Source organism: Haliotis cracherodii, unplaced genomic scaffold (assembly GCF_022045235.1).
Source record: "Haliotis cracherodii isolate W230 unplaced genomic scaffold, xgHalCrac1.p SCAF_16, whole genome shotgun sequence".
Classification (NCBI taxonomy): domain Eukaryota; kingdom Metazoa; phylum Mollusca; class Gastropoda; order Lepetellida; family Haliotidae; genus Haliotis; species Haliotis cracherodii.
In genome coordinates, this window is record NW_027266271.1 from 3,995,438 (window position 1) to 4,022,262 (window position 26,825).

A 26,825-nucleotide genomic window follows, 5' to 3' on the forward strand; every position below is an offset into this window, starting at 1 on the left:
TTCCAATTAATTACTGTTATTTATAGTATGACATTTATTGCCTTGATTGTTCATCCCGAGCTGTGTCGGTTCATCACCCCCAGAAGTCGCTGTGTCGGTTTATCACCCCCAGAAGTCCCATGTCCAGAGCAACATCACTGTCTGTCCATTGTTGTTCATTAATATATATGTGTTACCATTACACTCTTAGTCAGCTTGGTATTCCAAGTGCTGGTGTGTGGACAACCTCGAGCAGGATGTGCCGCTCGTAGGAAACGTCGTGATGGTGAGCTGGCGCTCCACTCACCTCTTGTATGTATGAGCTGGAAGGTCCGCTCATTGCTGTGTTTGTTGTTTATTGTTTACATGTTGTGCATAAAATGTTCCGGGACAGTGATGTCGATTTTGTCCTTGATTCCACAAATCCATCAAATATGTGATATTATCACTAGATTTACCATTATATTTGCTGACTTTGACCATAATAAACCTGGATTAGTGACCTGCGATTACGTCACTTCATTCTCTGACATCACTTCCGGGTATGACATCACTTCCTGTCTGTCACTTCCCCTTTTTGGTAATGATGTCTCTTTAGGTTTATTTCTACCCAAAAGACATCATTTCCTGGTTAGAAGGGCTTTCTTCAGCTATTTCTGGTGCTGACGTCACTTCTGGTTTCTCTATCATTTCCGGTAATGAGTGAGTGAGTGAGTGAGTGAGTTGGGTTTAACGCCGCTTTTAACAGTATTCCAGTTATATCACAGCGTGTCAGCTTAATGTGGGAGGAAAGCCCGAAGTGATGCAGGTCTTGTACGTTTACCACTTCGGTGAAACCCACAAGCACGGGTATGGGGCTGACAAACCTAGAAACATAATCGGGGCGAACCGGGATTCGAACCCACGATCATAGGTTTCTGGCGTGCCCAAGGGGCGCAACTCTGCACAGCGAATCGCGACGCCTTAGACGACTGGGCCACCCGTGCCCCCCACTTCCGGTAATGACGTCACTTCCGGTTAATGGTGATAGATGACATTTAACCCTCTGGAGTTTTTTTTCTGAAGCACATTTACCTAAGATCTGAAAAGTTAAGGTTGTGTGAGAATTGCACTCACGCGGCACCAGATCTACCTTCGGCTATAAAATTACGCAGAGATGTAGAATATTAAATTTCCTATCTGATGGTGTAAATTTAACTGCAAATATTGAATCGGTTTAAAAAAAAGACACTGCTAAGTGTTGTCCAAAAATGTATTCTGCTTTGAAAAACAGGGAATGTCTTGCTTTTTATAGTACACCGATAAAAGTACTGTGCGACGGTTTTTTAATTAAGCAGTTTTACAGAAACTGTGAGCAAACAAAATACTAGATAGACACAATTTTTTATGGATAACAACTTCTTTAATACTGTAAAAAAAGCGACGTTTCGGTATAGATCCTTGTACCGTTGTCAAGCAAGACTGAATGAGGGACATAGTGCAGAATATATATAGCAAGTGGATGATTAACAATAGAGGATTAACAGTAACAACAAGGGCATACATGAGTGGGATAACATAGGTAGGTGTGACAACAAAGGGATTATGCTATCACAACACGATGGACAGAAAAAAAATAGCTAGAAGCCAATGGGGGCATGAAGCCAATAAACAGGTAATTATTGGTTGATGAGTTCATAGTAGGCGGATGGGATGAAATAGCCTTGATCTCTGTTGATTGATGGCTTGTGGCGGCGAATATGGACTGCTTCTGTTAGTTTTCTTTTGGTGAAGTCATGGAGGTTGTTGGCGAGGATTTAGACGTTGTCCCAGTTGATGATGTGATTGGGACAGTTGATGATATGGTCCGAGATGGCTGATTTGCTGTCGGATTTGATGGTGGAGGTTTTATGCTCTTTGATTCTGGTGTTGATTGGGCGGGATGTTTCACCTACGTAAGATTGCCCACAGTTGCAGTCAATTTTGTAGACTACACCTTTAGACTCTTGGGGTTTAGATGTGTTCCTGCCGTTGGCTCTTAGCAGGGTGTTGAGGGAGTTGGAGCTGGTGAAGTGGGTGTCGATGTTGGCTTGCTGTTTGAGGAGGCGGCTGATGATGTGGGAGGCTTTTCCTATGAAGGGGAGGGCAATGCGGAAGGGCGCTGATTCGGATTTAAGGGTTACAGGTCTGGGTGTGGGATGGAGTACAGAGGCGATGAACAAAACCAAAATACTGCCTTATATCTGAATACCATAAATATATATATCAAATGGATTTGTATGCTTATGCATAACGTAATACATTCAATACAAAAAATAGTGTGCCATAAATGATGAAAACTGATTTTCCTCTATGACGTCAAAATGATAACTCTGAACTCCTTCTGGCTTCTGTAGCATTTAATATACACCACTCAACATGACGTTACACAGCCATGTGCGCTTCTCGACTTCGCTTGGGGGACACACAGACAGACTCGGTATGTCACATACAAAATTATTTCACCAACTCGTGATATTGGTATTTGCATATCTGAGGTATGTTGACAGATTCTCCTTTTCTTTCAAAATGACGAGCAAGCGCACCAATTCAAAATATGGTTATTTACAGTGACATTGATTTAAAAATACTAAAATAGAGTCCATATATTTCTTCTCTTTTTTTTCTTTTATTGTCACAAACATGATCAAAAATAACTTTCAGTAATTGTTCAAGATTAACCAAGTCTATGTTGTTGTGATCATAAGTTGTCCACTCTTGATGGTTTCAAGGAGCTTCATGTAGGGTGCACCTTTCTTTGTCAGTCAATCTGACAACTAGTAACAGGATTGAACACATACTACCTTTGAGATCTCACCTCTCTGTAGCATCTGTTTGATGCTACAGAGATTTATCAGGAGACGCCTCTCACTGACAGGTCTTGGTGGAATGTACATTTTCATAAAGTGACTTGTTGTCAATGTAACAGTCAATTGGCATTTTTCTTGGATCCATTGTGCAGGATTTCACTGAGGAGATGGCCTAAATAACGTACAGAATCCAGACCATCCACCATGGCCAGGGCCTCGGCAGCAGGAGTACTCCTCACTACTCTCCGTATCTTTGTAGTTTTCCATGCAAGAGGACAGCATTTTCTATCTTTTCCAATCAGAAAGATGATATATTCACCTGCACTGGATACTCCATTACTAAGATTTCCATATCAGGCATCCCTGAAAATGCAAAGTCTCAGATCACATGGCATACCCATGTTTTGGAAAGTCTTCAGACTTCAACTTTTTCACAATTTTGTTGGCTTATTGTTTCCTACTGTTGGTTCTTTGATGCTTGTGCTCAGCCCCAGGGAATCAAACATGATGTCTGGCCTGGTTTGGTTAGCAATTAAACTGATCTGACCAATAATGCTTTGCATCTGTGTAATTTCCGTATCTGTCAGATGAGCACTTTTCTGAGAGGCTCGTGCTGTGCCTATTGGAATCTTTGTCAGACTCTCTACATTGGACAGCTGGTCCATGATGATGGTTTCTTCCTGCTGATGCATCTCAAGTCTGATGTATCTAAACATTCCATGTGCTTGTTTGCTTATTTGAAACATCCATCACAATTCGTCAATCAGTCCCTTCTCAAAGTATTCTGTTCCCGCCCATATAAAATCATCCACATGCATAAGAAACAGACCAGAATGCCTTTCATTGTCATACCAGTAGAATAACGCAAGGTCAATTTCTGATTTTCTGCAATCCAGTTTCTTTAATTCTTCACAAACCCTAAAATACCAGGTTCTTGAAGCATCGCTCAGACCGTAAACACACTTTTCTAGATTCCACAAGCAGCCGTCACCATCAAATTCTCTTGAAGGCTTCAGGAGGATTTCTCTGTCCATCTTTTTTTTTGTAGTAAAGCAGCTTTAATGTCTATTGTTTTTCACTGCCATGACACTAAGCATGCCATAGCCAAAACTGCCCTAAGTTTGTTTTTCACTCTGAATGTTTTGTTCTTCTTCAAACCCACGAGCTACCAGTCTTGCTTTCACTACTTTTCTGTTACCACCCATCTAGTGGATATTGCTGACAGCCCTTGATCAGGTACTGATTACTGACACTTTGAATTGTTTCCGGTTTTCAAGCTCCAATGCCTTGGCGCGTGTGACATACTGATCATCTTGTCGAGAGGATGCAACTTTCACTTCTTCAATGTTGCTTTAGTTTCCCTTTCAAACTCCTGAACCTTTTTCAAAGTTCACTGATTTCATATCTAATTCACATCTCTCTCAGACATTAACCCACTAATGGTATTTTCCAGTTACTTTTCCTCCTCTACAAATAACTTCGGCTTTCCTTCACATATGATCCTCCTTGAAAAGATATTTCACCTTGTCCTTGACCTTTTGTAGATTTGTTGAGCCATCAGCTGTGTGATTTTCAACTACCTCAGGTGGGCTATTTGAGACACAGTCATCAACCACAGCATGGTTTCTTTCACAGAGCCCATTTTGCCAAGGGCTAAAGCTAGCTGTATTTATTACTTCCACATTCAGGTTTTCCGCCATGTCCTTATATTCTTCATTAGCTAATTCTCCACCATTGTCAGCTAGGAACTTCTTGGGTGTGCCTAATCCAATCCCCATAGATAATTTCAAAATTTGATCAATAACGTCCTCTGGAGTTTTCTTTCTTATGACAGCAGCCAAACTAAATCTTGTGACCATGTCTATGAGATGGAGGAAGTAGACACCAGTCTTCCAAACTTTCAGATCCATTGCCACCACTTCGTTAAACTTTGTCGCAAGAGGGAGAGAAACGACTGGGCGAGCTGGGGTCTTCTTGAATTTAGACTAACATCACATTCCTGGGTTACCTCATCAACCAGTGCCTGATTAGTATCATCCTTGATCCCAGCATGCTCCAGCAGCATTAAGAGTCGTCTACTTGATGGATGCACAAACTGTCTATGCAATTTCAAAATCTTTTTCTTTTTCTCTTGCCTTGACTGCTTACTTTGGGACCTCGAAGGTTTGATTCACGTGCATTGTAGATTGTAATATTGGGATACAGTAGTGCCCTGACGACGTATACTCCAGATTGATCTCCTTTCCAAAACTTGAAGCTCTATCATTTTCTAAATCCAGAACCAATTTCACCACTTACATAGTTGGTTTTCCAAGTAGAAGAGGAATATCACTTTGTACCACATTAGTAGTCATTGTACAGTTGACACCTGCAATTTCACACGGAAAAGTTACTTTTGCAACAGATTTGAGAAGTCTTCCTCCCCAAACTTGTAGATAGAGTCACTTTTGTTTCTGTTCACTTGTCTTACTTTGTCATCCTCAAGTGTATCTATAAAACAGTTCATCCAAGCTTCACCTGTAACCGTACAACTGCATGCACTGTCCAAGACTGCTGAGTTTAAAGATTCATTAACTAGAATTTGTAATTCCTCGCCTTTATTGCCAGTAAACAACACAAATTCTTTTTGTTTTGTCTTGAAACTTTCTCTTTTTAACATTTTTTTAAATGAGTTGTGGCAGTCTTTGGTAAAGTGATAAACTGACTCACAAACCTTGCATAGAAGAGGAGGTCCATCATGTCCAGACAGATTCTGTACTTGCTGGTTGTCATATGGTTCACTTCGGAACCTGCATCCGTGATCATTTCTTGCCTGTGATCTGCTGGAATGATTGTTGTTTCCTCTGCCAAAGAAACCATATCCACGTCTACCCCTTTTACATTGAGGAAAGTAAGCAGTTTTCTCTTCCTCCACATTGGTTGTGTTGGTTGCCACATATGTTGGTTCTGTCTTTATCTGAATACCACCATACCCCTCAGATGGCATCATCGCTTGCTTGCCAAAGAATTTCTTGAAGGACACTGCTGTCTGTTTAAACAATGTTGTATGATTTTCGTAGTTGACACGAGTGATAACAAATTGTCTGTCCTTGTACTCAAGACAAGCATTTTCAAGTAACTTGAAAGCAAGAACTGATTCTGGAAGGGTCATGTTAAATTTTTTTGTTTTAATGTATAACTTTTCAAATTCAGTGACATATAATTCCATCCACTGATCTTTCAATATATTGTACCTGTCAAACTCTGTGTAAACATCATATGCTTCTGAAAATTCATTTTTCTTGTAAATACCATCTATAAAAGTTATCAGTGTGTTGACCGCTTCCTTTTTCTTCAACATTCCAACACCCAGTTCATTGAATACCTTGTCACATATGAAAATAACACCCTCATTCTCTGGTAATGATAAAGCTATGGCTGGCCCTGTCTGGCACACTCTGACTTATTCAACCCACCTCCTGTATGGCTTAGATTCCGTAAACAAGGGTGGCACTCTGTAATTGCCCAATGCAATTTTCTTTTGTTTGTTTACTCATGCTGTCACTGTAATTCTCCAAGCTTATTTGGTCACACTCTCACGGAACCACTCTCTGCTACGATGATAACTCTGAACTCCTTCTGGCTTCTATAGCATTTAATATACACCACTCAACATGACGTTACACAGCCATGTGCGCTTCTCAACTTTGCTTGTGGGACACACGGACAGACTAGGTACGTCACATACAAAGTTAGTTCACGGAACTTGTGATATCGGTAGTTGCATATCTGAGGTATGTTGAAACAAAAAACGACAGAGAGGTTACACGCTTGCAAAAACAAGGGGACATAACTCCGCTAAACTTAGCACTAGTATATTGTATCTCAGGTCACTTGGTAAGAATGAACTGTGGATAAGGACAACATATTTTCCTGGTGATTTGTTCACGAGAAAGCAAACTATTCTAACACAAAAAACGATATTGAAACTGTATACGTTTAGGTATAAACAAACCCATAAGAAATTATCAAATCGTACTTCATAAAAGAGGGAGTAAAACCGAAATAGATGGCCCTATCTAACCTATAAATTAGTACTTAGACTCCAGCATTCTCCTGATTTTGCAAGTGTTATTTGAATAATGTTGCACCATCATTAATGAAGCACTAGCCTTTTCATCAAAAAGTAATGAATTACTTTAAAAAATGACAACAATCTATTTGACGTAAAAAAAAAAAAAAATTTATTCAATATTGGACATGTATTTGTTTATTATTATGTCATTATTTCTCTTCATCTCGTCTCAAAATCATACAACAAAGATTCTAAGAACGTTCCTCTGGTATAGAAATATCAGGATAATCGTATAAGGCTCGACCAACTGGGTACATTACACGGTTTATATTTTTCCTACCGGGTACTTTTCACAATTCTTGGAGAAATAAAGTGGACAGTTCCAAAATCCTGTGATCACAATATTTAAAAAAGAGAACCCATTGATTATAGATACATAAAGAGAGTAATAACTTGTAAATCGTTTGTGACTATAATCTGCACCTGGCATACGTGTCGTTAGGTATCACCTTTCTGTATATCAATAATGACATAAAAGACAATTCCAAGACCAAGACAATTCTTCTAACACTGTGCACATATTTTTAACAAAAAATATTATCCATTTTGTTAAAGTAATATATTCAGTTATAGTTTAAAAAAAGAACGAAAAAAGGCTGTTCATTAACCTGTTTTTAAGAAATTACAAAGGAATACGTACATGTTGCAGTTACATTTACATTTCATCTTCTAACACTCATCTAAAAGAAAAAATTACATAGTATCCAACACTATAAACTCAATTTCTTATGTAAACAATATTCAAACAAACAGGAGATTATCAAAGGTTCATACATTGTGTGGCCAAAATGTACGTATGATATCATATTGAACATTGATAAGTATCTAATTATAGTGAAATTAATAAGTGTGAAAAAATGTATAAGAGTTTGCAAAATCAACATCAGAATTGAAACTGTCCACAGCAGGATACAATGATCATGTGCACTCTCATTCAAGGACTTTCAGCTCAAAGAAATTACCAAATATGTACAACAATGTTGACGTATGACATCACTACCTGTGACCGACTTTTACAAAATGGCTTGTTCACTGTCAACAGTACGCAGGATTTTATGAGGGGACTTTCGATGATTCAGGGATTGTATATACATAAATGTGACATGTAAGTAATCAGAAACATTTTGACAATCTGTGTACCGTTATTTGTCGCTATATTTTTCATTGAAACCAAGCAAAATAGTCAGAAATTCTGAAAAATACCATTGTCGTTGTGGGTGATTATGCCTCATGCATCACGCAGGAGTGAAACTTTGACAAATGTATTTTGCTTGATTTCATCCAGACACTTTGTATTGGTGACAATGACCATTTGTCATTTGATTCTAAAATGTATGAAGAATTCACGGATGTATGTATTACAGCTGAGTTTGACATATACGTGATGTTACAGGTGTCTCACAACATGAGCATGTGGAAACTTGATTTTGTAAACACTATCCAATATGGTGGAAAGTTCACTTCGGCGTTCATGTTTGCGTATTTTCCAAAACATTCTAAATGATTCTTGGGTTATCGGTGACATTTTGGAATGATCATTGGTGATTTCATAAAAGATGGATACCCGTGATCACTAATATGCTATTTTTGAAAATCATTTCTCAGAGTAAATACCTGAAATTTAGATTTTAAAACATGCTGCAAATAACGCTGAGAGTGGTGATTTAGTAATGAGTAAAAAATGGCGACATTTACGATGTACCTAATCAGAGGTCATTTTCAGTACCTTTGCTTGGCCTAAAATGCCAGTGGATGATATTACAGAACAGGAAATTTCCCACATTATACAAAACTGTGAAATGTATTTGTGTGGGTGATGTATTTTGAATTTTACACGCAAGGTTTTGTTAACAGTGCCGATAATGCCACAGATAGATTCTACTTGGGGAAGATACGAGGGATCTTTATATCTTCTAATAAAAATGATTTCATTAATCCGTTGAGGATGGGATGGTTTCCAATAGATAATCCATCATGTTGAAGTACAGAATGACGGGCTGATCTGTAACCTTCTATCGTCACATGTCTGAATTTATTGTCTGGACGTAGATGAAGAAGGAAGTCCGCTATCATAGGGATTGATACAGCATAACCAATAACCCCTAGTCGTCTTTTCCACTGGACAAACTTGTCCCATCTGTTGTCATATAAGAGGGAGGATGAAGGTCACCACAATCTTGCCACAGCTTCCGTGGCAAGCTCAGAGTAAGCGGATGTTTGCATCTTCTGTGCGATAACTTCCAGGTGATCTGGTTTCTCCCTGCTCCTGAATATAGGCTATGAAAGCTGATGATAGATGAAGCTATGTTCTCCATTCCAGGATGGCGTAATATATGGCCTTCATTTCCCTGCAGTTGATATGAAGGATCTTCTCCTCTTTGCTCCACAATCCCAGTAATGTGAGATCGTCCATATGAGCTCCCCATCACAAATCTGACGCGTCTGTGAATTAATGATGTTCTGCATCAGATAAGTCAGGGGAATGCCACTCGTCACATGTTCTCTGTGATTCCACCAATGGAGGTCTTGTAGCAAATTAAAGTGCGAGGTAACTGAGACTGGAATTCTGGGCCCTTCGATCGTATAGAGTTTACCCATGTCTGTAGAGGACATAGCCTCAGCCTTCCTCTAAGGTCATATCCTGTACAGATGTCATGTTGCCTAGCAGAGACATCCACTATATCAGCGACTTGCTGGGTTGACTTGAGATTGATTGGATCATTTTTATAGTCTCGTCGAATCAATCCTCTTGTGGACATAGATATCCCCGGTCTAGCTGGAATCTGGCTCCAATGCATATAATGTCTTGGACCGGAGTGAACTCTGACTTGGCTGGGTTGACTAGGAAACCTAGGTAAGTAATAAGCTGGACCAAGAATATCATGTTCTGATATAGCTGATCTTTCCCTTCTTCTGCCGCTAAGAAGTCGTCCAGATAACCATAAACAGTTGGAGTTGGGCAAACTTGATGACTGGCGCTGAAATCCTGGTGAATAGCCAAGGTGCTATTGCTATCCCGAATGGTAGGACATGGAATTCGTAGTGTCGGTCATTGATTGCGAAGCGTAGATATTTCCGAGATGATGGGTGTATTGGGACGTGAAGATATGCACCTGTAAGTCTCCCTTCTTTAATGTCGACCACAACTTCCGTATGGACTCAACATGGAATTTTGGAGGCAGCACAGATATCTCTTGTTGAGGGTCTTTAGATCTATTATCATCCTCATCTCGGTTGTGTTCTTCTTCAGGAATAAAAAGACTGCGGAGTAAAAACCTTTGGTGTTGTTGGACTCCTTTAGTTCCCGAATGTCTCGCTTCTTTAGTTGCTTTCTGACGGCCAATTCTGTAGCTGTCAACTTGGCACCAGTCCGGTGGAATTTTTGACCAAATGTGTGTATGTTCAAATTGCAATTCATAGACGTAATCAGGTCGAAAGGGCCTATAACATCGGAGGAGGTTGTAAGGGAGTCAGAATTTTCTTTCCCCTCTGCTGCTTCATCTTCCACGGTGATTATATTCCCATTTCTTGTAGTCTGGCTGGAGAAAAGAGTCCTATGAAGATTGTGGCTTGTCATACCTCCGCCTTGGTTGGAACGAATCCTTCCAGGAGGTGATAAACTTCTTAGGTCCCAGGGTCGCTTGTGAGAATGTGATGACTCATGAGCCCTCCTTGAAAGATTATGGTGAAACCGTAATGTTCATGTTGGGATTGCGCACTAATTTGTGAAATCCTCATCCAAGTGTTTGAACTCAAATCTTGTCTAACTTCCGTTTCATAGGTGGAAGAGGTAGCTCCATCACTGGGTCTACGACTTTGTTTGCGTAGCTGGGCCAAGGTAACGTATGATGAATATGCTGAGATGGACTTGGCGCATGACATCCCCTGTATTCCGGCATCTGGTGTGGTGAATCCTCTGTCACATGTGGCCGAAGTGAAGGCAGAAGGTGGTAAAGCTCTTCAATAAGGTCGACAAAAGTGTAACCTTCGCTGTAATCACGTTGGAGTGAAATGTCTATCTCCTCCAAACCCTCTGATTCCAGTTCTGAGAAGCCTTGGGTATCTCCCATGGGAACGTCATCCTCCAGTGACCATGACTCTGGTATATTAAGTCCCGTGGCTTGTAGCCTGTGGGTAACGGTAGACATGACGCGACTGTCCGGCTATACCATGGCTAGTCGGTTGGACGGCTGGCTAATCCCGTGGAGTCCGTGCAGCTGGCTTGGGTCCTGTTGGACAGTCAAACGGTAAGCCGTGGTTGGTAGGCTGGGTTTTTTTCACGGCTGGCTGGCCGGACGGCCTGTCCCTGGATACCGTATGGCTACCGTACAGTATTATTCTCTGGTCTAGTGCTTGCTGGGCAGCTAGCTGGCTTGCAGATATGTAATAGAGGCAGAAGTTTTGTAAGAATTTTATCTACCTTGAGCATATTTGTCCAAAACATAGGGTCCTGAGATCCTTGAGCTATGCTCCTTTAGTATTTAAATCTTTAGAAATCTTAAGATTTGGACATGAGGGCAATGACAAGGACCCCTTGATTTTCATGCCTAATTTCAATCATTGAATATCAAACAATATGTGGCTGGTTATTGAACTTGATTTGTGTTTCATGAGATACTGTCCATCACAATATTTGGTCAAAATCTGTTGATGTACGTTGAACAAGATCAGGAAGACCTTCAACTACCACCATTAAGCAAGATGTTGACAAAATACATGATTTGGTTATGCATGATCGACGACTCGCCAAACGTCACATTGCCGATACATTCGGCATTTCATGAGAGTCGAGAACATTCCGAGAAATCAACTGGGCATTGGTGTTAATATGCTGGGTTCCCAGGCTTCTGACTCCTGATCAGAAATGATCCGGGTTCATCACCTCTCATGAGAATTTACATCCTTTTGCAGCAGACCCAGCAGATATTGTTCTAACCATTGATCAGTCATGGATTCACCACTGTCAGCCAGAGACTAAACCAGGGGTCCGGAAAATTTAAAATCCCAATCGGACATTTGCATTTAGGCCACGCCCCCTTCAAATAGCGTATTTCAGTACGACTTTTCACACACATTACAAGTTTACGTATTCATAATATGATGAATTATGAATTGTTTCAATTTAACCAATTGTTTAATTCACCGGACAATTAATAACAAATAATATCATTTTAGATTTACATGGAAAACATACGTTTGTTTCTGTTATAATAATGATCTGTTAACGTAGTGAACGGTCTAATTAATATTCATGAGTTATATTCATGAGTCTGCTCAAGTGTACGCGTTGTAACATTTGGATCGAGACTATTATCCCATATTTGGTTATCACGTGACCTCACGGGAAAAGTTTTTTTTAAACTAAAGATTTTTTTAAAAACAAGACAGATAATTTAATCACAAATACTAAAATATCGTTGATAGCAATAGTTATTTGAATACTTTTTTCATCTGTACTTAATTATTGACCATAAAAAAATTGGATATCGATCGTCCGAGAAAGCAAAATGGCGGTCAATCAAGATTCAATATACGACTAGCTACTGAAAACAATAAAATCTGCAAATCCTCATTGTATGTCAACCAAGTGAAAGTCGTTAGCCACGACTTAATAAATGATCGTCCAGACTTTGAGGGTTTGGCAGTTCGCTCGACTGATCTGCATCGGTCGACTGGCTGTCGTCACGCTTTCGCTTCTTGTCTGAGGTTTCGTATCGTAGCATTGTGAGGATAATGAGGTACATCGATGATGCAAGGTATTAATGTACAGTTGTAAACACCTTTCACTCAAATTAACAAGATGTTCTCAGTAATTAATCCTCGATTAATCAGTGTCAACTCAGTTTATTGCCTATTACAGTGATTGACCGATTGGACTATCATGTAGGTACGATGTATTTACAGCAATCAAAACAAACAAAGCTTGTCTGTGTAGTTAATCTTCATTGTGTTGCAACTGCAGACAGAAACTGCTCAGTCCTAACTGTTGATCATGTCCGGTCAAAATTTAAGAATGTCCGGACAATACTTTTTAAAATGTCCGGTAAGCAATATTTTAAAACGGACATTTGAGATTCCCAATCGGACATGTCCGGCGCATATGACGGTTTCCGGACCCCTGGACTAAACTAAACAACAGTGAAAGCAGTGGTAACATCCAACATCTCTTATTCTGAAGGAGGAATAACCTGTTCCATCAGCTGGCAAGGTGATGGTTTTGGTTTTCTGAAATTCCAAAGGAATCCTAGTCGTAGATTACCTCCTGCAAGGTCACATCATTAATGGCTAATATTATGCTAATCTGCTTTGGCAGCTGCATGAGAATATCTAGGCTAAAAACCTCAGGGAAAACTCACTAAAGAAGAGTTGTTCCACCACGACAAAGTACCTGTGCACAAGTCTGTGCACAAGTCTGTGCACAAGTCACCATGCCTGCAATGCATGGTTGTGGATGTGAACACATTTAACATCCTTCGTATTCACTAGATTTGGTGCTGTCAGATTTCCACCTCTTCCCAAACTTGAAGGACGAACTGTCTGCCAGCCATTATCCAAATGATGATAATATGCATCCATGTAGTCAATCATTTTTAGGCTCAAAACTCTTCAGCCACCTCTAATATATTCGAGGTCAATCATAGGTTTTATGTAGTGAAATCTTTAGCAACCAAGTAGGAAAGGTGTGCTTGCTAAAAAAGTTGAAATGTTATTCTTCTTCTGTAATGTGGTCTGCTTGAGAGGACAGCATCAGTCAGGAACTTATCTGGGTTGATTTTATTTGTGGAGATACTCAGGAAAGTGGGAGTCGAAAACAAGAATGCATTCATCTGGCTCTCAGACAAGTTTTAGTTTTTACAAATTCTAAGTAATGGTTAGAGCATGAGGACCTACTGTTTAATCATTGAAATGGTGAGCAAAAGTCAATGGCACGGAGCGCCAATGACTCCAACTAACCATTTCAACAATTAAACATCATGTGCTCTAACCTGTATAACCTGTCCATTCAAAGAACCCAAGCCCCTAAATTGTGTTTCGATATCCATATCTTAAAAAATATTAAAAAACTCTATGATTAACTGTGCCCTTGCATGACGCTCATGAAATATGTTCCCTGTGCCCTTCGCACATGCACCTTACACTTTGGCAACTCAGGTAATGAAATGCATGTCCCCTGGGAAATTACAAACATACACAAACATACAGGGTATAGTTTGTGGAGCTTGAGTATTTACCTGTGCTTTAACATGGATGAAGGACGAGTGTCAGTACTTTATGAGAATACAAATATACTGCAACCAAGCCCTTTGTTCTTGTGACAATTCGTTTTCATCCCGATGAAGTAGTGGCATTCATCCTATATCTATTACTTACTCCTATACACCAGCTATGATCAATCTTGGAAGGCAAACATTGGGATAATCAAGTACTATCCTATCTGACACCAGACTGTGATTGTCCACTGTCATGTTGTTCTAACCTTGTTAGAAAATGGCTAAAAAGTGACCAAGTAATTGGATTGGTCTGGCATGAAGGAAAACAACTGCTTCCCATTGTTCGGCTGATTACCCTTCTTACTTTCTGTTTAAACTTCTGGAACCAGACAAATCAGCAACACACTGCATGTTTGTTCTGCGTACCATTAGAAGTTCAATAGAAAATGTATCCTATTACTGTTTCATTAGTTGATGTTACTCTATACTTACCCTTGTAGTGCTGTGAAGGCCACAAAGCCTGCTTTTGATGCAACGAGTCTGCGCAGTGCATGAAACTGAGCCTCCAAAGTGAGGGATGGGATATTAGACTGTTCTCCTTCCCTTTCCAGCAGCTTGGAAAGTGTCACATTGATTAGCTTCTCCTTGTTTTGAGCAAACAGGCCCTGTCAAACAAACATGTAATGCCGTCAGGGGTTATAAAGGTAAGTCATAAAGGTAAGCCATAAAGGTAAGTCATAAAGGTAAGCCATAAAGGTAAGTCATAAAGGAAAGCCATAAAGGTAAGTCATAAAGGTGAGCCATAAAGGTAAGTCATAAAGGTAAGCCATAAAGGTAAGCCATAAAAGTTTATGCATAAGTCACCATCAAATTTAGGAATGTAAGTAAGTGAAAAGTTTTCTAATCTTACAATATCTTCAACTTAGATACCATACATAGAAACTATGATGCAAACATGGGACAGTACAGAAAAGCCAAAACTAGTAAAATCCTAGATATTTGTTATATTTGTACAATTATCCTGCATTACTCCTTAATGCATATCACTGCTTGTTCTTGACAGAGAAAAGAGCTGTGAGAAGGTCTTTACTTGAAGAAGTTGTTCCAACTAGCTGAGAGGCCAACCCTATCACGCAGTTCCCACGTGACCAAAGGAAGTGACGTCACGGATCTTCACATTACTCTGGAGTCCGGACATTGGAAGGCATAGTGGGGAGGTAGATTTGCGGTGGGTGGGTCCCTTTAGACGCAGTAATGCAGGATAAGTATACAAATATAATAAATATCTAAGATTTTACTAGATTTTTTACTTATCCTGCATTACTCCTTAATGCATCTTTATCGGACGGAACCGGAGGCGGGCATACCTTCAGATGTAGACTTTCATCTTTTATTTCCAGACTCTGTTCCCTAGCCAATCCTTGGCTGTGTGGTCGGCATCAGGTGACACCCTCCATGTATGGGAAACTCCGTTTCCCTCAGCCCGTCTTCGGCTGTATGGTCGGCCTGGATGACCATTACATGGAAGGGAAGAGTCAGGTATGCGTTGTGTCCTGGTACTGCGCAGCCTGACAACCATCGGTTAGGTTGAGACTGGAGTACCGAGCCGTATGCAAATGGGGCATGAACCTTCTAGCCCAGGGCTTACGCCAGGGGAGGTCGAAAGGCCGGCTCTGGACTTGAAGGTGAGGTCAGTGACGTGTAGTAGAGGAGCCTGTTGGACACTACTAACGGACCAAGTTGTGCGTGCCTAGCACATCCTCCAATACAACATCTTGCATATGGTGACTGGCGACGAATGTGTTTGATCGCCAGGACACCTCTCCATGATGGCAAGAAGAGCTCAGTTGCTGTGTAGCGCCATGGTGGAGGCGATCGCCCGGGTCTCATGTGGGTTGTTGGAGCCTGGGGGTCCAATCCTGCAGCCTCATAGGCCTGGAGAATGAAGGCTCATAGCCAGAGGGCGATCGTGTTGCGGCTACCTTCCGCTTGCGAGGTCGCAGCTCTATACCGGAGTGAAGAGGCGCCGTCGTTGTCTATCGCGTTCCTTGGATCGTTGGATATAGCTACGGAGCGTTCTAACCGGATATAGACGGAGCTCTAGTTCATCTTCCGCACCCACAATCGAAGATAGGGGAGGGATGAGGAACGATCTATCTGGTTGTCATAGGAATTGATTCTCGGCGAAGCAGTCCCAGCACAGTCCAAGATGCATGGCTCCATGTGCTCCATGTGCTCCATGCTCAAACCGGACGCACGTGACATCCAAAGCGTGTAGCTCACTGACACGGGCTGCTGTGGCGAGCGCCAGTAGGAAGACCATTTTCTCATCAGATTGTAGGATGACGTCGCTTCGAGTGGCTCGAGGGGGGCATCTCTCAGCGAGGTGTGAATGACATTCAAGCCCCAAGCTGGTGTACGAGATTTCGCCTTTTGGTCTTCCAGCCTGAATGAGCGGAGCAGAGCCTGTAGTTCTGGGATTTACGTCATGCGCCGATCTTCCGGAACTGCCAGGACGGAGTTGAGCGCCACAAGGTAGGTCATGATGGTACTGCCATTGAGCTTACACTTGTGACGCAGATGGAGCATGAACACGGCCAGGAATTAAGGCGATACAGATGTGGGGTCTAGGTGCTTGCCCCTGCAAAAGCTCTCAAAGGATTTCCACTTGTCATCATAGAAGCTCCTGGTGGTTGGGCGATGTGCCATCGTGATAGCCCTGGCCGCTCTGGCCGAGTAGCCTTTTGCGTTCAGTGCTCTCTGTAAATGGACCATAACCTGTCTGGTCCTGGGTGTGGCTGTCTGCTGTGAGGGTGGATGAGCAGATTTGGCCAGTCTGGGTGTGGCAGTGGGTTGACGTCGGACAGCTCTCTGAGGTTGATGAACCAAGCCCTCACTGGCCACCAGGGCGCGACCAAAGTCAAATCGAGGTTCCGTGTCGATCTGATCTTCTGGACGACTTTTGGAAGGAGTACAGGTGGCGGAAAAGTGTACGCTTTTAGCCCTTACCAGGGGACACTGAAAGCATCAACTGCCCAAGCCAGTGGACCCGGCACAGGAGATATGTAGGTCGGGGATCTGGTAGCTCTGGTTGGTGGCAAATAGGTCTATGTTGGGGAGACCATGGTCTCAACAAACAAGAGCGAAGGCATCTGGGTGAAGTTTCCACTCTGTGGGAGTAGCTACGGTGCTGAAGAAAATCCAACAGTCCATTGGTAATGGACACAGCTATCGGGATGTATAGGGACATGTCGATAGGCGTCCTCGATATCTAGGCTGATGAATACATCCTGTGCCTGGATCCAGGATCACAGCAGCCTGACATGGTCATCCTGAATAAGATTGACGCGCCAGGTAGCGTTTGTTGAGTAGGGGGGTAGGTGGCTATGGGCAAGAACGTGAGCAGCGGGTTGTATATAAGCGCCAGCTTGTTCCCATGTCGGATGATGTTGGTGACATATGGGTCCCCCAGGATCACACAGTTCTGCCAGCAACGACCCAGTCTCCCACGTACTGGAGTGTCGACAACTTGGATGGCTGGGGGTGGAGTCGTGGAATGGCTAATCGTCTGTCTGTGCTGTTGTCCCGGGTGTGTAGAGGCGCACTTGGGAGAGGCGCAAGGATAGGCGCAACCAGAGACGCTAGGATAGACGCCTTTACGGACGCTGTAGACGGTGCTTTTGTAAAGGCGTCTGTATAGGCGTCCGAGGAGGCACTGGCGTCTGTATAGGCGTCGACGAGGTGCTGGCGTATGTATAGGCGTCCGACGAGGCTCTGGCGTCTGTATCAGCGCTGTTTAAGGATAGGCGCTATCTGTAGAGGCGTCTAGTAGAGGCGGCTGCAGAGGTGCTGTGGACAGAGCTTGTAGAGGCGTCTGTATAGGCGCTGGGGCAATAGGCGTCAGCGTCTGTTGCATGGCCCGCAAGTACTGATGTACTGTAGGAGAAGGCGTCTGGGCTGTAGGCGGGGTGCCTGTTGGGCGCCATGCGTCTGCCCGGTGGACTAGAAAGGCGCCGTTCAGATAGACGCAGTAGTGGTCGTCAGGGAGCTCTGGGTAGAGACTGAGACCATGGGGCCTGACATCATGGTAGTAATGGAGGTCGGGGAGTATCGCCCGTGATAGCCGATCTGGTTGTGGCCGAATACTCGGATAAGTCAGACATCTGGTGCCAGACATCATGGTAGTAATGCAGGTCGGGGAGTATCGCCCGAGATAGCCGTTCTGGTTGGGGGCGAATACTCGGATAAGTCAGACATCTGGCGCCGGTGTTTTCCTGGCCTGTTGTGTTCTCCATTTCCTGGACATACGGACCCTGGGGACATTTAGACGTATAATTAAAGCACAGGGGGTGGGGATCCCACGCCGACATATTGCGCTGGCACTTTGAGCATGAGGGCATGATATCTGCAATGAAGCAGTGTAAAATCACAATGCATCCCCTCCCGATTATGTATGCTATAATTTGTTTATCCCACTGCGTGGATTTATAAAACAATTATTACGACAAACGTAAGACAACATACAAAACGAAGACAAAATACTTGCGAGGGTACGCCAATGGTGGGGTACAAAGCAAGAAGAATATAGAATGCAAGCCAGTTAATAACTGGCCACGTAAAATATTCACGATGGCTACTTGAAACAACAAGACACCTGGGTTTACCATAGTTTTCTTTCTGAAGAAAACGCCAGCAGGTGTACAAAAGTTATGCACATGTTAAAACATACAATGTTTCACAAGATACAAACCATGGGCAAAACACAAGCACAATGAACATTAACTCAAGAAGCAAAACACGTAAGGGTTTGAACAAGTTTATGCTACAGATCAAAAACAGGTCTTCTCTCAGCAAGTAACAAGAGTAATGTGAGGATCCGTGACGTCACTACCCTTGGTCATGTGGGAGTTGTGTGATAGGGTTGGCCTCTCAGCTAATTGGAACAACTTCTTCAAGCAAAGACCTTCACACAGCTCTTTATCTCTGTCAAGAACAAGCAGTGATATGCATAAAGGAGTAATGCAGGATAAGTAAAAAATCAACTGAATACACAGTATCAGTTTAATGACAAGAAAAAATTAAGAATTTAGAATTGTCATTCAACTTATTACATATCTTGTAACTACTGTTTAGTGTGAAGATTGTACTAAGACACCCCTGCTCATCAGCTACCTTCTGTGTGAATTAAAAGTTATATCTTTTCTCAACAGTTTGGACAGCTGCATACCGCTTACAATCTGCGCCAGCATGTATCTGACTCCACCCACAAACATGGACACACTCTAGATCTCATTATAAGTCCAGATAATGATAACTTTCTAACAGTGAATGACGTCATTGACAATCAGATCTCGGATCATTTTCTCATTGATATCAGTGTCCAGATATCCAAACCTGAACCTGTTCAGAAATTATTTACCAACAGAAAGACTAGAAACATTGATCTGTCTTTGTTCACTCATGACTTGGATACTGAAGATGTCATGAGCAAAGTCAGTCAGTTTGAGGATGTTGATGATAAGTTTACTTCTTTCAAAGGTCTTCTTACTACCATCTTGGAAAACCATGCCCCACTCAAGAAACGCTCTGTGATACTGCGTCCAAACACCAACTGGTATGATGATAACATCAGGAAGAAGAAGCAACAATCAAGAGCTGCTGAGAAAACATGGCGCAAAAGCAAGCTGGAGATTCATCGCCAGATCTTCAAATCAGCCAGAAATGAAGTAAACAGTGCCCTTAGAAGTGCAAAACAAAAATACATCTCTGATAATATCACCCGTAACAAAACAAACAGACGGGAACTTTTTTCACTTCTAAACGGTTTGTTGAAAGGGACTCCAAAAGCAACACTTGCGGAATGTGATGATGATTTCTCATTGGCAAATGAATTTGCATCATTTTTCAATGACAAGATACAGAAAATCAGGAATATTTTGGACGAGAAACGTGAGGAATCTTCTGAATCTAGACCATGCCCTGGCGACAACTCTTTTTCTGGAAATGAAATAACCTCCTTCAGTCACGTTTCTTTGATAGTCGTATCGGACACTATCAAGCATGCTCCATCCAAGACGTCTTCACTTGACCCAGTTCCTACCTGGCTATTCAAGACCACAATGGATCACGTGACACCTTCTTAAGGGACATTATCAACACGTCTCTGTCTCATGGCAAGTTCCCAAGTGAACTGAAACATGCTCATGGTCACTCCCATCATCAAAAAACCATCATCAAACCCAACAATTTCAAAAACTTTAGACCTGTGTCCAATCTCTTGTTCGTGTCTAAATGCCTGGAAAAGATTGTCGCTGTGCAGCTACAACATCATCTGAAACAAAACAATCTCGGTGAAAAATTCCAGTCTGCATACAAGTCAAGTCACAGTACTGAGACAGCACTCGTTCGGGTCCACAACGACATCCTGACATCTTTTGGGCAGCAGAAAACCACTCTTCTTGTTCTCCGTGACCTCTCATCTGCTTTTGATACTATTGATCACGCAATTTTAATACACAGACTCAACACACGACTTGGCATTCGGGGAACAGCTCTCCAGTGGATCCAGTCCTACCTGTCTGACCGGACCATGTCTGTTAAGATCCATGATCGTCATTCTACAACATGCAAAAGTCACTATGGTGTACCACAGGGTTCAGTCCTTGGACCTCTGCTATTCACAATTTACGTCCTGCCAATTGGAGATATCATCCAGAAACATGCTCTTAACTTCCACCTCTATGCGGACGATAACCAGATCTACATTTCCTTTAAAACTTCCGAGCTGTCTCTGAACCTCGCCGCCCTTGAGCGCTGTATTGATGACATACGATCCTGCATGAGCTTCAATTATCTTAAACTCAATGAAGAGAAGACTGAGTTTTTAATCCTTGGTTCGCGACAGCAAGTCAGAAAGCTTCACACTGACTCTGTATACCTTCATATTGGTGATACCACTGTGTACCCAACTGCCAGTGCCCGTAATCTGGGAATCACCTTTGATTCAACAATGGCCATGGACACTCATATTTCACTAACCAGCAGAGCATGCTACCATAGCATCTATAACATCAGTAAAGTCTGCCATCTACTTGATACTCCGACAGTTAAATTGTTGATGCAATGTCTTGTGACCGCCAAATTGGATTACTGCAATGCATTGTATGCTAATCTTCCCATGAAAGCCATATCAAAGCAACAACGCATTCAGAACTCTGCAGCTAGATGCATCTCTAAAGTTCCAAGATCCAATCACATCAGTCCTGTCCTCAAAGCACTACATTGGCTTCCAGTCTCCTTTCGTATAAACTATAAGATATGTATCATCACTCACGACTGCTTCAACAATAGCGACTATCCAGACTATCTCAAAGATCTTATATCCCTGTACTCTCCAGAGCGTGCTCTCCGATCCTCTGGTGGAACTCTACTGTATCAGCCTCTGTCTACTGCTATGTCTGACCGTGCCTTCTCCTTTTGCAGTCCACAGTTATGGAACTATTTGCCTTTGAATCTGAGAAACTCTGCTTCTTAGGAAACGTTTAAGTCTCTCCTCAAAACCCACTTCTTCACTTCAGCTTTTCAATAGATCTCCTGATTGTTGGCATATGTACTTAGACATTACATTTTAACTTTGTCACAGCGCCAGTGAGGAACTGTCGATGGATATTAGGTGCTTTACAAATCAATTATTATTATTATCATTATCTACTGCAGCCATCAAGTAGGAAAAGTGGGTCTGCTTAAAGAGTTTAAATGTTATTCTTGTCAACTTGTTGTCAAAGGTGGTCTGCTTGAGAGGACAGCATCAGTCTGGGATTTATGTGGGTCAATGGTAAGTGTTGGGACTCTCAGGAAGGTGGTTGACCACTGTGACTTTTTGACTGGTGGCATGTTGTACACTTGACTTGAAAGAATGTCAATGACATTATAACATATTCTGAGCCCTGCACTACTGATATAGTGATGTCCTTGTTTGAAACAAGAAAAAACAAGAAGACAAAGTCATAGATATCCCATACCCTTCTTAAATACGTTTATAAACACAAGATAAAATATAAAAAAATAAAGTATAAATCTTTAACGGCCGGTCTGTGTCACAAAATAGCAAAACTTGATTTAATCCTGAAGCTTTGAGTACATCTGACATTATGTTTGAACCTGGCAATCAATTGTCTGTGGCAACTTAGCGTAAGACAACACTCCCTCTATGCCATAATGCTATCTATACCTTCCAAGAACAAGGATTAGAAATAGTACTTTTCAACAGAACTTTTCACTAAATAGCAATGTTTGATATAATATTTTCAAAACTCTCATTATAATTCCACAACAAAATGGAAAACAATTTCTCAAGGGATGTATGATACTTTGTTTGCTTGTTCTTTAAAAAACATTGTATAATGGACCACATTCCACTCTGTCAGGGCACAATGTTGCATAAACAATCAAGTCACTAACCCTGACCACCCGATCCATGTACCGGGTAGTCACCTCTCAAAACAAACAAGGCTGGGGGCCTATTCTGACAGAGTTGTATGACATATGATATCTGATGTGCTTACAAAGTTTCATAAAGAAATACTGAATAGTTTATGAGTTATGTTCCACAACATGAAAATCTCATTTGAAATCTAAAAACTGCCTACTTAGTTTCATGAAGAAACAGTTTATGAGTTCTCCACTATCCATGGCAAAAGAAAAAACACAATTTGTTGACATAACAAAAGGGTATTGATTTCTTGTACCCGACTTTACATCCTCTCAATTCATACACTGCAGTGTTCAATATGTTGTAAATGAGTGAGTTAAAATTTAATGCCGCATCGGCATTATTTCAGCCATGTAGTCATTCAATATGTTGTTTATAAATCTCGTTAGTTCAAGCTAAAATATACAAAATGTTTCCACTGAGTCCAGGTATTAAAATATCATATTATAATTTTTTAATTTGAAGTTGAAAGGATATGTCTTTTCCATTGGACTAGAGGTCAGTGACATGACCGCGAAATTGACGTTCATAAGTGTATGAACGACACAAATTGACATTCATACGTTTTTTCATGAGACCGTGTTTTTGAAATGACATAAACACTAGCGGACTACTTCCACATTTCTTGGGGGACCGAGAATTCCCTAGCACGAATACACACAGAAGCTTTGTTTCTCATCATTTAGACCCGTTAATCTTGAACCTAGTGTTTTAGCATATATTGGGATAAGGCAGTGTTTGACTGCATGTTCGTTCAAGATATCCTTGCTACAACCCATCCTGAAAACAAAATGAAGAAAAGCACATCCAAACTACAGTAGTATCAAATCGATCCGTGTCTAAACTACAGTGACAGTCTACGGCAAAATATGAATACACCCTAGTATCTATTTGACACATCTTTACAATCATCTTTCAGTGATTGGCAAATGGAACAGGGATGACTAACACTTGTAATAGCCACAGGTTCATTAAACAATTCGGAAATCTCTCCCCGTCGCGTTTATCATGTCAGCCATTTTGACGTCTTGTTCCCGATGTAAATGTATTACGACGCGCTGTTATTGTGGCGGACTTACTAAGGTAAGAGTGAGTGAGTGAGTGAGTGAGTGAGTATGGTTTAACGCCACTTTTAGCAATATTCCAGCAATATCACGGTGGGGGACACCAGAAATGGGCTTCACACATTGTATCCATGTCGGGATTTGAACCCGGGTCTTCGGCGTGACGAGTAAACGCTTCAACCACTAGGCTACCTGACCGCTCCTACTAAGGTAACAGACCTTTCTCATCTAATGGTGATATTTATTTGTACATTTGTTGTACAGAAACTACAAAAGTTGTCCCTGTAGAGCATGTTGAGCATACATAAGCTCAAGTCACCTCTCGTTTTGAGGAACTATTTTATTCCGCGATACAGCATCTTCCCGAGGCAGGAGAGTTAACTGACTTTAAAAGTCCAGTATCCACCCTTGTCGATATAGGCTGGAATTACTGGGCTCGATCGTAGCGCCACCAGTGGCTATTACCAGTTATGTCCCCTCTAAGCCTCTCCTATGGACCAATCAGATTCCACCTCTCGTATCACTTGCGTTTGCTTCACACAAAATGATGGCGCCCAGTCAGGACGATCTGATTAATAATCAAGATCTATATTGTGATAAAACGGGTCTTACGTCGCGAAATGCTTCAAATCACGTGAGCACCTTGATTAAAAACATGAAAAGGTTTGGAAAATATCTGCTGACAACGAGTTGGCAGTGCGCATGCTTTGCAAATCCTGCAATCGACCGAAATCTACATGACAGTTTGCGAACGGGATTTGGTGCGCAATTTTGATTGGACTATGCATAAACTCGTTAGTCCAGCCAAAATGTAACTCCATTAATCTCATAAACCCGTCTGTTCCAGGAAATGACCTAGCCAAACGCCACATCTTTCGAGGTGTTTTTTCATCCATCACTAACATAATGTCACCGACACTCATGTTCTCACAGGGCTTTACCATTAAGATTACTGTCATAACTGTAAGCTTGGTAGACACTCTTTCCTTCACCATTTCCTAAAACTATCGGAGAGAAACAGTACATGTCTCCATGTTTGACATTAAACATCTTCCTTTCTAAAGTAGGTTCAAATCATTCACAAATCTGACACAACGATGATTTGTCATCTATCGGGTTAGCTTCACAAAACAATGTGTTGAGACCTTCATCACTGAAGCCATTCTGTTTGCTAAGCAGAGCAGACAAAATTGTGTGAACTGTCCGAATTTGTCTTTCCCACACACTTCCCATGTGTGAGGCTGGGGGTGGATAAAAGATCCACTGTATGTCTCTCTCCAGCATAGAGTTGTAGATCTTTGTCTGATCCAACTCCTGAATAGCTTGTCTAAGCTCTTGATGTACCCCTTTGAAGTTTGTCCCGTTGTCTGATCTATTAATCTCTGTTTTCACAAAAAATGGGCCAAAATAGTCTTTTTTTGTTTGTTTTGTTTGTTGTTTAACGCCGCACTCAGCAATATTCCAGCTATATGACGGCGGTCTGTAAAAAATCGAGTCTGGACCAGACAATCCAGTGATTGACATCATGAGCATCAATCCATGCAATTGGGATCGATGACATGCATCAACCAAGTCAGCGAGCCTGACCACCCAATCCTTAGTCGCCTCTTATGACAAGCATAGTCACCTTTTAGGACAAGCATGGGTTGCTGAAGACCTATTCTACCCCAGATCTTCATGGGTCCCCAAATAGTCAACCCCAACAGAAGTGAATAGCGGGTTATAAGGAGTCACCCTTTCCTTGGGTAAAGTTGCCATTTGCTGTGAACGCTGGATGCTGTGATGTCTCCGACAATGGACAAACTTCCGCAATGTCCTATTTATTGTGGTACATGCGTTGATAAGCCATAACTTCTGCCGTATGTGAGATAAAACATGTTTTCGTCCTAAATGTTCAAGGATCTCATGGTTGAGAGATTATATCAGATTTTCAACATGATGATTCTTCGGAAAATAGGGTGTTCAGATTCTTCTGGAATGGGTGATATACTCAAACGACCGCCAAAGCACAAAACACCAACAGTATTCAAAACAGGATCAAGTTTGTAGAGTGTACTTGATTTTACTTACTACTGAAAATGACATGTCTGCAAATACTTCTGAACCTCAACTTCTGCAATCTTCAGCTCTTGTACTGTCAGATGATGTGGGGAAACATTTTAATCAAATTTTGTACCCTTTGTATTTAGAAGCAACCACAGTTTGAATCTATCATAAAAGCCATGATGTGGCTTTCTTCAGTTTTAGCCATGATAAGATCTCTCCAGTAATCTGTCCACTGTACACACAGAGGTATGCAGTTGTACATTCTACTGCCTAATTTGTTTCTAAAGAACTCTCAGATACCTGTAATATTTCTGGCATCACTGGCCATCTGTGCTCCTCTTGCCACAAGAAACTTGGATCTTGAATACATTGATCATGATGTAGGATCTCATCAGCATCTTATCCTCTGAATGCGTCAGGAGCTGGATTTATGTCTGATCCAACATACTCCCAACCGTCTGGTGAAGATCCTGAGTGAATAGCCCTAACTCAATTTGACACAAAGGTCTTGTAACGCAGGGATTTATTCTTGATGTAATGCACAACTGTCATACTATGTCTATCTGACCAGAAAATGGACTGATCAATTTCCAATCTCAGTTCTCTGCGCAACAGTTGATCAATTCTAACTGCCATGACAGCAGCAGATACTTCAAGCCAATGTACTGTCAGTTGTCAGAGATTTATTCATGATGTAAAGCACAACTGTCATACTATCTGACCAGAAAATGGACTGATCAATTTCCAATCTCAGTTCTCTGCGCAACAGTTGATCAATTCTAACTGCCATGACAGCAGCAGATACTTCAAGCCAATGTACTGTCAGTTGTCACGGATTTATTCATGATGTAAAACAGAACTGTCATACTATCTGACCAGAAAATGGACTGATCTATTCCCAATCTCAGTTCTCTGCGCAACAGTTGATCAGTTCTAACTGCCATGACAGCAGCAGATACTTCAAGCCAATGTACTGTCAGTTGTCACGGATTTATTCATGATGTAAAACAGAACTGTCATACTATCTGACCAGAAAATGGACTGATCAATTTCCAATCTCAGTTCTCTGCGCAACAGTTGATCAATTCTAAC

At 41.6% G+C, this 26,825-nt stretch overlaps 1 protein-coding gene across 2 annotated transcripts in view; it reads right to left on the reverse strand.

Annotated features, from left to right (window-relative positions):
• The window catches only part of LOC139463733 (dnaJ homolog subfamily C member 13-like), a 510,967-nt gene that overhangs the window by 408,456 nt on the left and 75,686 nt on the right, over positions 1-26,825 (reverse strand). For both annotated transcript variants that reach the window (XM_071244983.1, XM_071244982.1), the window contains exon 14: positions 14,625-14,797. In XM_071244983.1, the coding sequence (XP_071101084.1) occupies positions 14,625-14,797 (173 nt within the window). The remainder of the gene's footprint in view (positions 1-14,624; positions 14,798-26,825) is intronic.